General features: G+C 38.7%; 1 protein-coding gene across 7 annotated transcripts in view; it reads right to left on the reverse strand.

Moving 5' to 3' along the window:
- MAST2 (microtubule associated serine/threonine kinase 2) overlaps positions 1-13,142 on the reverse strand; it is a 189,874-nt gene that overhangs the window by 34,298 nt on the left and 142,434 nt on the right. For all 7 annotated transcript variants that reach the window (XR_014618647.1, XM_084290754.1, XM_084290755.1 and 4 more), the window contains 3 exons: positions 7,604-7,679; positions 6,709-6,918; positions 1,020-1,121 (listed from right to left, as the gene is read on the reverse strand). Coding sequence is in view for 6 of the 7 variants with exons in the window: in XM_084290754.1 (XP_084146880.1) it covers positions 1,020-1,121; positions 6,709-6,918; positions 7,604-7,679 (388 nt within the window). In the remaining variant the exon portion in view is untranslated. The remainder of the gene's footprint in view (positions 1-1,019; positions 1,122-6,708; positions 6,919-7,603; positions 7,680-13,142) is intronic.

Below are 13,142 nucleotides of genomic sequence, written 5' to 3' on the forward strand. Positions count from 1 at the left end.
CAGAAGATAGCGGATGACCCTGGAGACCTATTGATCTGCAGCTAAAAGCTGATTTGATTTTGAAAGTGCTTCCAGGTATAGAGATGAGTTCACAAAACTTACCAAGGTTTCCTGCCTTCCTTGCACTACTTCCCAGCAAAGCAATCTATCTGATGGCCATGGGACAGGGCAGAGGAATTTGGGAACTCTCTGAAGTCTGCAGGTTCACAGAACCTCAGCAGGTGTTTACAAGGACTGGCATCATTGGAAAGGTTGGACCACTCCAGTCCACCTTGCCAAAGAAAGCTCTGCAAAACTCATTTATCTTCTAGTGACTCCAGTGATAAATGTCATCCCCAGGCACGCTGCTGCCCTCAGCCTGTTAACTACACATCTATACCAGCCACAGATTCCTAATTCAGCCACCCTGTGTAATGTCTCAATCGGATGTAGCTTCCCTGTCATTTTTATGTCCAGAAAGAACAACTAGGCTGTGTGCTTGTACCTCTCACATAATGCAGGCCAGGGAATTTCATCCTAATAGTTCACAAATTTCAACTGGTTTGTGATACCTCCTCCAGCCCTCAAAAAAAAATTTTGTGACTCTTTCCTATACTCTCACCGACTTTTCAACATCATTTTGAAATGCAGACACAGAACTGAGCTCTATAATCAATAATCACCACAATGTTGTATACACAAAACCATGCACTTATACACTCTTCACTGTTCCTACTAACACCCTGAGGAAAATCAGGCGGTGTGATGCTGCATGAAGTGATGCCAAAAGCTACATCTGGCCCCTCAGACATAACCTTTACACTAAAACCTACCTAGCCACTGTTGCAGCTGACACTCCAATGGGAAAATAATTCCATATTAATACAAAAGACAGAACTTTAAAAAAAAAACTGATTTATTTTTCATGAATGTTTTCATCACAATTTAAAGTTTTCTCTTGAAGACCTTGTGTCCCTCATCTCCCCAAACACACTCCAGACTTCAGATCACACAGGTGCTCTCCTGAGAACCACACTTACCAGGCACTCCAGCAGCCGAGCGGGTCGCGCAATAATAATCATCAGCTTCTTCACAAGTTGGGTAACAAAGGCAACCTCTGAGCTCTCCGATCGCTCGTGGGCCTGTGGAGAGCAAAGGATCCCATTATGGTCCTAGCAATGAACTCTTCATGTTTATATGTCAAATGCTGATCACAGAGGAATCACCCTCAGTAACTGCAATTCAGCAGCGAAAGCATGGCCGAGTCAGGTATGGCTGCAATCTTGGCTCATTCAAGGACCCCAAGTTACACATAGCTTTGCCATTACAACTGACTTTTTATCATGCAAGAGAAATTTCAAAGGCTCAATTTGCGTTATATCACCTATCAGTTACATTAGATGTGATGTGCTCTTTGTTTTGTTTTTTAAAAACGAAAACAGGAATACTGATTCTTCCAATTTTACCATCCACATGATACCAAAATCTAGAAAATGACCAACAGCTACACATTTTTAGGCTGTGCTTTCAGGCGGAATTTGTGCTACTTCCATTCATAATCATGAAAATCCTAAACTTTATTTTCTTTTGATTTAATTTCATAAATCCTGCTAAACAACTACAGCATTGTATTGAATGCTCTGTTGTACCAAGCACACAAGCAAAGCAAAGAACATACAGAAAGCTAGTTCAGAGAATTTATTCTCACCCACTCTTTAATTTACCAGACTTCAGTACAAATTCAATGCTTAATTTCAAGGTTTGTGTGTGTGCGCATGCACAAAGAAGGGATGTCTTTTTATAGCAATAAATGCATTAAAACGGGTAATGTAAGAAAAACAGGCAAATTTGACCAACAATACCCACCCACCCCTCAAACTACTCTTGTTTGCTCAAAAACAATATCGTTACAAGTCCTGAAAAACAAGTAGAATAGTATTTCATTATAGGGTGATAAAATATGGTTCCAATGAAAAACCCTCTGAAATGAAGTCTAGCTGTTGCTTTCCAATGTCAAAAAATTAGGCTTTAGCACAGACACAAATGTAAAGTCCAGAACTTCACCAATGTGCTTATACTGGCAACGAGCCAGTAGCTGCTGATAGGAATGATATTTTATCAAAATGAATGCAAGCAGCAAGAAACTTAAAGGTTCATTTAGCATTGTTCATTAACACCATCTAAGAAAAAGAAATATACTGTTGAGAAACCAAAACACACTGTCAGTCACCTAAAAGAACAATAAAAACACAGAAGCCAGAAAAAGGAAGCATTTATAAATGTATGCCAATTTTGCTACCAAACCAACAACATTATTATTTCTCATTTTGACAAAGGTCAGAATAAGAAACATTACTTCAGCGGTGATAAGGTAGTGCCAGAATTTTAACCTTGAAGAAAACTACATAACTGCTAGTTCATCATCTACAAACATTACCAGAGATGCTTCCTGGTTATAAAAGCCTTATAAAGAATATTTTGAAAACACTGAAGTAAGTTGCATTTTTTTCCTAAACAGTATTTTCTCATTATAAAATAGAAAATGATGAAAATGAAGGTGATTAGTATTCACTCTGTGCTCCTTAATGCATTACCCAAACTTATGAGCTAAAATATGAATTCTATGAAAAAATTAATGCTTTCATAGCTGAAAAGCCATTCCAGATCACCAGGGGTTAGCTGCTTTGCCATGAATAAATAAAACATCAACAACTTTGTATTATTTGAAATATGAGCCATGCAATTGGAAAGTCCTTTTTCTCCCCCACATAGTATGCAAAAAATAATATTTTTATTTATTGCCTCTGTTTATACTGTTGAAGCAAACTTATCCCTTTAAATCAAGTCCTTTTGTTTTCTCTCTTTCTCATCTTCTGCAATTTAGGCAAATAATTTAAGAATTTAACTAACTTAATCAGGTGTCTGTTTTGAAAATGAAAAGCTAGACCATGACTGCCAAATGAGAAAGAAAAGCAAAAGGAAAAAAAAAGAAAAACAGAGCAGAGTAGAGGATTACAAAAATCAAACACAACTTGTAACAGCCACTCAGCCATCATCTCTGCACAGCGCTGCTCTTCCAAGATCCTCAGCAACACTGCCTCTTCTTGTTTCCTCCCCTCACAGGATAGTCCGGACATCTCTACAGACGTCTTGTTTACCATCTGTCCCGCTGACAGTATCTCGAAAGCGGACGGGGTTATATAGCACAGCTCTGCCCACCGCTTCCATGTGCCTTGGGATGATGTGTGCCACCTAATTAGCAGTTCCCAATGACGACATGCTTGTCTGAAGGTTGCCGGTGTCATTTCAGGGTTGTCCCCCCCCTCCCGCCTCCAGAGGGGAGGAGGGAGAAGCGATGGGGTTGTGGGTAGAGGCTGATGCCATTCCTCCACACATTGCCAGTGACACATGTACAGGAGGTAGCAACGGGTAATTTACAAACCGATTCCCATATCTGAAAGACCCATCCGTCACTAACTGGAGCTACTGGGGCATGAAATTAAAATCACTGTCCTCCCCTGGGGTTCAGCAGGACCAATAACTGGGATATGCAAGTCACAACACTGTAATTGAGCTAATATACTGATGGAAACCAAAACAATAGACCTGCAATGCCAAGAACCAATAAATTTACGCTCAGGCTCATATTAAGAAAGCAATTCCAATCAGAATATCAATTTTCCAATGTGCTGTATCAGTCACCATAGTACAATACTAATTCCCTCCTCTTTCCCTTTGTTCCATGCACAGAAACACACCTGTAATTCTTCATTTCCTTACCTCCAACTGGCTTAACCTGCGCAAAAGCCATTCAACTTTTGGCTAGTTTTACTTCATCTTTGTCATTTAGTCAATGGAGCCAAGTAAACAACTGCCTATAACCTTTTACTTCAAAGGAACCTGAGCTCCTGTTCCATCCTCTAACCCAACCCCTAAGGTAACAGATAAAGAACCAAATGCCCTATTCCTTTTCATAAGTATTTTCTGTTATTTTTCAGTATCTTTTCTTTAAATGTGAAGTGTCGCATCCAAGTCCACACTTTCCAAAATAAAGAAAATCTATTAAATTCATTTTTACTTCAGGATCATTTCAGTGATGCAATAAGCAATAGATTTCTTTAGCTAAAAGACAATATTTCACGCTCCAAACAAGAAAATATCTCATTTGCCAGAACTAATGAGATTTGTTGGCATTTTATTACAAAAGCCGGGATCTAAAAACTTTAAAAGCTCTCTGGTTTGGTATATTTAAACAGCTCATTATTTACATACCCAATTACTCTATTTTATGAATACATTTTTACAACATAAAGTAGCCTCAAACTGCAACATATTAAATAGTTTTTTCTTTCTGTGGTTTGAAATTCCTGTGTGAATTTCACAGTAAAACTGTATGAAAATTCATGGGTATTCCTGCCAGTTCCTGACCCAGTGCTGCTCGTTTCCTTATTGACCAATAATCCATCTTCCCAGTCTCTCTGTATCTTGTAAAAATACAGCATGAAACTTTATATCCTACTGCAAAGACCATACTACTGCCCAAGTGAAAGAGGTTTATTTTTGGGGGGGGGATTCCAATTGGTCTTATTTATATAAAGTGCTACTCTGCATGATGCCTTAAGAAGGTAATCAGAGCTAAAGATCCTGCCCTAACCTTGGGATGCTCTAATTTCAACTCCAAGAATCTGGTGTTTCAGGTGAGTCCTCAAAAAAAAAATTAGAAGGTGTATATTGAGGACTTGTTCTGAGGGAGGGGAGAGGAAGAGAAAAAGCATGTTTACCTGACCCACACCTTCTCTGAGATCCTGATCAACCTCTTCAGGTCACAAGACAGGCCTGAGAGGGCTGAGTGGAGTGGCTAGACCTAACCTATTGCTCTCTCAATTTCTTAGAGTATAATAAATCACAGTCCACATACAAAGGAGGGAGAAAAGTCTGGAAGCTGGAGAATTTCAAGCTTAAACTATCTGTTACCAGAAGATACTTTAAAAGACACTGTAAAATACTCTGTAGACCCTTTGCACCCCTTGAAATGTAAGCTGCTTTGCAAAACATACACATCCACTTCTAGTGAAAGCTTTTCAGCTTCCAAACCACCGACCAAAGGTGCCTGCATTCCTTATTTCATAGCTGGTGTGCACACATACCCTGCTTCTAGATGCTGGAGATACAACATGGACCTACTGACACACTCATCTGGCTGCAGGAAACCTCTGCACCCTGCTTCCAGCTCCCCCACAGCAGCTCCAAGCCTTCTCAGCAAAATGCAGCAGTGCTCATGTGCCTCTGTCAGTCCCTGCGCCAGCCAGCCCTGGATCCAGCAGCAGTGCCTGCGTGCTGCTTATGCTGTCCAAAAAGGCTCTGCTGCCATGCTTTCAGACACTAGAAAGATTTTCCTCCTTTAAAAACCATGAATCCTGAACAATTTCTTTGACTAGATGCAATTTCTCCAGCCCAGTATGCTGGAAGCTACGGTCAAACTCCCGCACCGCATCCAAAGAACTCTACTTTTACCAGGAAACACATTTTTTACTACAGAAATGTATCCGCAGTGGTTACTGATATGCCATAGGCAGACAACCATGCAGGTCCTTGACAAATATTCTCTTCCTCTCTTGATCTGTCAAAATCATTCCTCATTCAGGCTTAGCACCACAGGAACAAACATGAGCAATTTCTTTTTCCCATGCATAACAAATATCGGGGAAGTTGCAGCCACACTCATATAAATGTGGTAGCTAAAAACTTTAGTTAAAACAAAGGAAGATTCTGCAGTTTTCACAAAGCTTTTAAATACAGTAGTAGTATATTAACATAGTATTTTAATCTACCTACCACTTTCTAAAGCCTAGAAAGAGTGGCAAAGGTGCACAAACTAGTGCAATTCATACTGGAAAGCTGATCAATGACATGTAAATACATCTTCATTAAAAAGATTAAAAATCATCACAGAAAAATTTTTTCAAGGTCTCTGTTTTTTGGTATCTCAGTGATATTTGTTATCTGAGCCTGTGATCTTTATAAATCCTGTACTTTCAACTTGCTATCTCCTTAAATCAAAGCAGAGGATTAGGAAGATGTTCCCAAATAGAGGTCTGGACCCAGCAATAAGTAATAGCACCGACTCTTCACAACAGCTATAGCATAAATTCTAAGAGATTTTTTGAAGTTAATATTATTTTAAAGGAAAAGAGTGATTTTAATGAGTAGCTGAAGCATACTGAGCATGCATTAAAATTGTGCCCCCTTGTGTATTTTCAAATGCTTTGAACACCACAAAACACATCGAAGTAGTAAAAAAAAAACAACCCCACAACTGGATTAGTTCAGCTCAAGAAAATCTTTTATGAAAAATTTATAGAAACACTACAAACTATGGTGTTTTCACTCCTTGAAGGCACTATTGTAATTAATAAGTCATTCAGAGTCTTGAAGTACATGAAAGAAAAGTTCAGTAATTTCCTTCATCTGTATGAACCCAATTTTCATAAATGGCAAAGACTGGCTTTGACTTCCTCATATGCATATTTAACTTTCATACAAATGAAGTACACAGGTGAAGTGACTTGCTCAAATCCGCCCATGGTAGATCAACGACTCAGGTCTCCTGATACCCCCACCTGCTGCCCTTCCTCTGGAATTCATCCTGCCTCTCCTGAAATCAAAGCTCTGCCTTATTGTTTCAAGTTTCAATCAAAGTAATATATTCTACTTCTAGAGTGCACTTACATCCTGGAGAAGTTTCTCCAAGTTTTCCTGCAGCTCATAAAAGTACCGAGAAGTAATGAGACCTTCACGTGATTTATCTAGGCAATCTCTGGCCAGTTCAATAACTTGATGATGGATGAAACTTAGGACCCCATCTGCTAATTGCAGCACGTTCTCTGGAGCATTAGAGGCAATAAACTCAGCCAGCCGTTCTTCCATCTGCGCTGTGGCCTAAGAGTACAGAATAAACAAATTATTCTTAAAATTTTACTATCCCAAAATCTAAACATAAACAAGTAGGGTACTAAAGTAACATATTCTCAATCCCAAAATGCACTGGGCTTAGAAAATAGTCCAAAACGCAATAATGGTGTTTTGCTTAGAATATAATTATTATACCATAGGCAAGAATTATGTTCACAAGAACAAACAGCAACATTTAATCAGGACACACTTTTTGCAAATGGAAATGACTATAAAAATATCTTGGTTCTGAGGCTGCACTCTTCCCTGGGTCTCCAGAATAAGGATGTAAGATCCAAGGCAGCTCTCAGAATTTGTAGGCAAGACCATGAAATCTGAAAATCACTGCCCCAAGCAATAGACAGACGTCATTTCTTTCAGTATAAGCCCCAATATCCTGCCACCAGAGAAACATCTATTCTTACTAGTGGTAAAGCAGAAAGGAATGACCGTATCGACAGCTCTGGGATAAACAAACATCTATGTTCATTGCAGTGAAATGTTAACTCTCAAAACTTGATTCCAAAGATTTTAATATTCAGCTTTAAAACAAACAAACAAACAATTGGAAATCAGAGGTAAGACATGAGATCCTTCTCAGTAAGTACCACAAATAAATTCTGAGCTTTCTCACAAGTTCATTGAATGCATTATTCAAAAAGTGATTCCTTACCTTTGGAAACCTTTCTTTGTACACATGATTCATCATTATTATTTCACTGTCAAAGGAAATTGGGGAGCGACCCGGGCTAGAGGAGAAAAGAAAGTACATCATCATTTACAAATATCACATCAAAACCCTCAAAAATCCAGTGCTGGTCACTGCCACACTGACTGTAGCCCTTTGACTTCCCTTCAGCAATGGCTAAATGTAGAACTTCAGAGGAAATCTTACCAAGCAATGGCAGTTCATAGCCCTCCAGAAGTGACAGCTAACTCATCTGAAAACTGCCCACCCTCCTGTCTGCACAAGAACTCAGGCAGACAACCCACCTATTCCCACTGAATGCAAGCCCTAACACACAAGCATGTAAAAAAAAAAAAAAGTGCATTCGTTAAAGGTACTGTCACTGCCCGTGTTCTCTTACTGCCCTCCATGGTAATGGCAGCAGAGCTGCACAGGAAGAAATCCCTATTACCTCCAGAGTCTCTAGTGCTGGAAAGGAGCAGAGAAAAATGTAACAAGGACCTTGAGAAGACTCGCTTTCCTTTGTCTGAAGAACACCATGCTACTGTAGGGATGCACGAACAGTGTTATTCTGCTAAATCTTCTATATAAATACCACAAGCAGTAGGAACAGAATACTTTCATGAGAACTGCACTCCCTTGGGCATGTTACACCATGGATGCATATGCATGGATGCATAGGTTAGCAAGCAACTTCAAGGCACACATATGCACGCACAAAAAGGACAGTAAATCTTGACAAACTGCATTTATATCACTGTTTGGGTGGTTTTTAAAGAAGAGTTGCATCTCATTTCATCACATCTGATGGTATGCAATGCTCTGACTCATTCCACCACTGAGGACAGCCGGAGTGAGGTAATGCAGATAATCCCCAGCTACAGGATCGCCTACAGCATCTCATTTTTCTGGTTACGTTGTTTTAACATTCAAGACGAGCAAGAGCTTCAATTATTTGGACTATTATATGATTATTGTCTTCATGATTTTAAGAGCACCACATATTGTGAAAAATATTTTCTATATATAAAAAATGTAATTTTATTTTGAATCAGTTCAAACATTTTAAACTTTCTTGTGAAAGATGAAATGGATCTCTCTAAATGGAATAAATGCATTTTAAACTCTGAATGCATTACAGTTACTACCTTGCCGCTAACCTATTTAAAGGAAAAGCATTCTTTTGGGAATATATATTTACAATTCAGAGAAAATTTAACTCACTGGCTCACAGAGTATAGCAACACCAATCTCTTTTTCATGCCTGGTGCTGGAATTCCATGAATTAGATTGTGTCTTGTTTTTATTAAGGTTTATCCCTCAGCTTGAGAAAATGCACTTCAGCCTAAACGTCTCACTGAACTCACGTTACAAGAGAAAAACTGATTTGGATGTTCAGTGGCTACTCATAACAAGTAAAAACACATTTTCATGGTTATTTTTCTCAACAATAATATATCCTCTTTGATCAAGAAAACATTTCTGTATAAAGAAACTTACATTTATATTTGCACAGAATGCATGACATAATGAAAACAAGGGTAGGAGCTTAGAGAGTGATATTAAAAAGTCATGCTTTGAAGCACATTTCCCTACATATCTAGCTAACTATGCTTCTTCTTTTTTCTCTAAGACCAAAACCACCAGTACAAGCATGTGACACCTTTTTACTGGCAGTTCATTGGGAATTAAGGATTTGGTGAACATATTTCTTGAAGAATTTATTTTTCTGTAATGAATTGTTTCTCTGTGCGATACTGACTACAAAACTATGAAGGCACATACATACTTCATTTTCACTCTAAAGTAGTCCTACTAAATTTTGTGCATGCTTAAGTATTTGCTGTCTTAGTGCTACAACAAAACATGTTGTGTTTTTTTTTCCTTTTACTTCCAAAACACTTTATTCGTATGAATATAGGAAGTTAATAGCTGTATGGAAGACATGCTTCTTGAGCTGTCCTGCCAGCAGCTGGAGCATTTCCTTAAGAACAGCCAAAATGATTTGAGGCTGATGGTGGGTTTTTTGTTTGCTTTCTACATTTCTGAAACAAAACAATTCTTATTTTCTTTGTAGAAGAGTCTACTGACTGGCAAGTAAACTCTTATAATTCCTTAGCCTGCTTAGGCACTGGCAGTTCTTACTCATTTTATTTTTAATTTTCTACCACCTAGAATGAAAGAGCATTCAAGCAACTGAGAATAAAACCCAGGATGAAGGTTCAAATTGTCATTCTAAATAAAGTTCACCCAATGTAACATGTCAAATTAAATGTCTAGCTGACTACAGCAAGGAGTGCACCATAATATAATGCACCATAATTTTTTAAATGTTGAGCTTTCACCTAGGAAACTATAGGCTGCCAGGCACTTCTGATTATTGATTGAGTAGCATGTTGGAGACATAACCAGATGAAAAAATAAGCAAACAAACAAAAAACAGGACTGGGCAGATAACTGCATGCTACCAATGGAGAACGTAAAAGAACTTTTATGGAAGAAGAAAAAAAAAAGAGAGATCTAATACATTTTATTGGCATGACAGCTTTTCAAATGCAAAAGCTTTGCACATGTACACAGCACACAAAAAAAATCCTATGTGGCACAAAACCAGTCTAACATTTCAAGCCTCACAAAGGAACAGATTCTTTTCTGTACAACAGGACACACACTGTGCACGTGCATAACATTTCAAGACAAAAAGCAGGCTTCTTCTCTCTTCCTGGTAGATGGGTAGGTCAAAGAAATTATTATTGTCAGTGAGTTTTTCATTTCAGCAGAGCAGACATTAGAAGAATAATATCTGTCCCCTTAAGCTTAACAGCAAAATGAAAAACTACTCTGTTCTTCCCCTTCCCTCCACTTCATGAAATGATGTGGTAGCAGACTTCCAGTGACATCTTTCTCCCACAAAGGCTTCCAGACTTCAGCTTGTCAAAACTCAGGTATCTTTATCTGATACTAGAAAGTGAAAAGAGCTAATAGCTATCTCAAGAAGTAGTGTATTAATAAATTAAATCTCACAAAAAGCCAGCTTAGCAGTGACTAAATAAAATTGAGCTGTTTATAAATAGGTATTTTTTCCTTCACAGTGGCAGCTGTATTTACTAGAAAAACACCGAGAAGTTAAAAGCTCTGTTCTCTTCTCAGCTTTAACCCCGCATGGAGGTTTAATTAGGATGAATGTATACCATATTACAGAAGCCAATGTCCACAGGAAAATTAAAATCATAGGCCTTACACTTTTGTCATTTCCAGTGACAAAAAAAAATAGTAATTGTAAAACTAGAGAGCTGAAGTTGCATAAAGTAGAAACTATAAGTGTTTTGCTGAAGCTGAGCAGTGCCAGCCTCCCTCTTCCCCAAAAAATTAAACATATAAATATTTGCCCTCAAAGAAATTACATTAATATTAGATGCCAGAAAAGTCCCCCTGAAAAAAAAAAAAAGAGAGAGAGAGAGAGAAGAGAAGGTAAAGCAGAATCAAATGTGGCCAATCCCCATCTGTTGGTCAGACTTCAGAGCAGAAATATCTGATTCAGCACCTGACACAGACCACAGCAATTAGGCCTTGGGGCTTAGTCCTGTTCCTGGACGAGCCAAGGAGCAACAGAGAACTGAACTCAGTAGAGCAGAAAGCATCCACTGGAGCCTGAAGTTAACCAACACACATGGTAACTGTGAAACACAGTTTTCCTGAGAGTGAAAATCTATACTGCAGAGGAAGAAACTGCAGAAAGTTAAAGGTGCAACTTTACTTTATTTTTCAGTGGTTTTTGCAAGAAACTTTCTTCCTGCATAACCAAAACCAAACAGCACAGAAGTCCATGCTGGGCAGTTATTCTAGTGCTGCTAGCAAAAAGGAAACCCAGGGCAAAGTAAAATATACAGCAATCGGTCTTTTTATGGAACAGGAGAGTGATGAAACACAGCAGTAAGAACCTTTCTCTTTGAGCACTTTGAAAAGTCATTTCTGAGCTTGCAAAAGGGTGAAACTGTTTACACACTTTTTGATTCATTCTTTTTTAATTAATTTTACAAACACTGAGCTTTCAGCTACCTTTGTCTGGGGACGAATGCTATTTGCAGCTGTTTTTGTACTGCAGAACTGTTTTTCACCAGCCTTTCGTTACAGTAGGACTGCCTTCTGAGTGTAAGGGATGGGTAGGTGAGATTGAAAATTAGGGGAAAGAGAACACATTTCAATCTCAGGCTCTTTGAAAGCAAGGACTAATGATATTTTTTTTCTATACTTTTACACAGGAGCTGCAACTAGCTTTCTTTCCAACACATATTTTTTTCCAAACCTTTTTTATTCTTACTTCTTCTGCGCATGCCAACAAACACTGGAACTGCTTTAGACAGAAAAGACTGTAAAGTAAAAAGCAGTACAGAGGTCAAGTAAAAATACCCACTTTTCCTCATAAGAGGAGACCATAAAGATACAGAGTGAAAGCCAGTTAAATTTAAAACTGGTCACCACTCTGAACAACTTCAAGTTCACAAAACTCACTGTCTTGAGAGAAAAAACAAATGGGCCAACATCATCTTTAACACAGTTAGAATGCATTTGGGTAAGAAATACACGCCTCAGTCTTAGGAATATAAAACTATTATCTTTCTGTGGTGAATCAGTGGCTGTGAGAACCCCTGCTCTGCGAGGAGCACCACCTGCTCCTCTGCAGCTTGAGGCTTTGGGCACTTTGTGAAAGCAGCAGCAGCAAGTGCTGAAACCACGCAGATTACTCACGTGGTTCAAGCTGATGCTTGAGAGATGAGAGAACTCCACAACCTACAGGATTGATTCTTAAGACAAAAAATGGACTGTATGGGCCACCGGTGTGGTTTTGCAACACCTATTTGTTTCCATCTTGGATACTTTTTGTCAGAAGCTTCTCCCGGTAACTTACATTTTCTAGGAACCGTCTCTGTATATTCTCAGCAGCAGGATCTAACACACTGAAAGTCAGGTTGGAGGACTGCATTTAAACAGCACTGCCCCGCAAACTGATGAAAGAGCACATTTGATTAAGGGTGATCTCATCAACTATATAAAGATTCACTGCTGCAGTCTTCGATCTTTTTTCCCTAGACATCATTACCCTGAAATATGAAATGAGATCAAGGAAAACAGGCAGATTGGGGGGCAGAGTGAATGCACAGAAGCAGCTTTTGAAAGAGTTATTAGTCAGCCTGACTTTTATCTCCAATGTTTCCCACTTGTTAGCAACTGTTGAAGGATGACAAGTAAAAAGAACCGGGAAAAGATGGAGGGCAGCATCTCTCTAACTTAAAAAGAGTAATGATGCCAAGTTTAGTGTGAGAATCTACACTCTCTGTGCATTTTACTCCTGGAAAAAAATATCTCCTTCAGATAAAGCCCAGGATTGTTTTAAAAGAAGTGAACACAGCCCGGGCATCTCTCTGTTGATCAGTAACTTGAAGGATTTGAAGGCCACACTACAAAAAAAAAGAAGATATCAAAGATATGGCCTTTCATTTAATAGGTGAGTGCTGAATCTATT

Source organism: Netta rufina (genome assembly GCF_964035555.1).
Source record: "Netta rufina genome assembly, chromosome: 8".
Classification (NCBI taxonomy): Eukaryota; Metazoa; Chordata; class Aves; order Anseriformes; family Anatidae; genus Netta; species Netta rufina.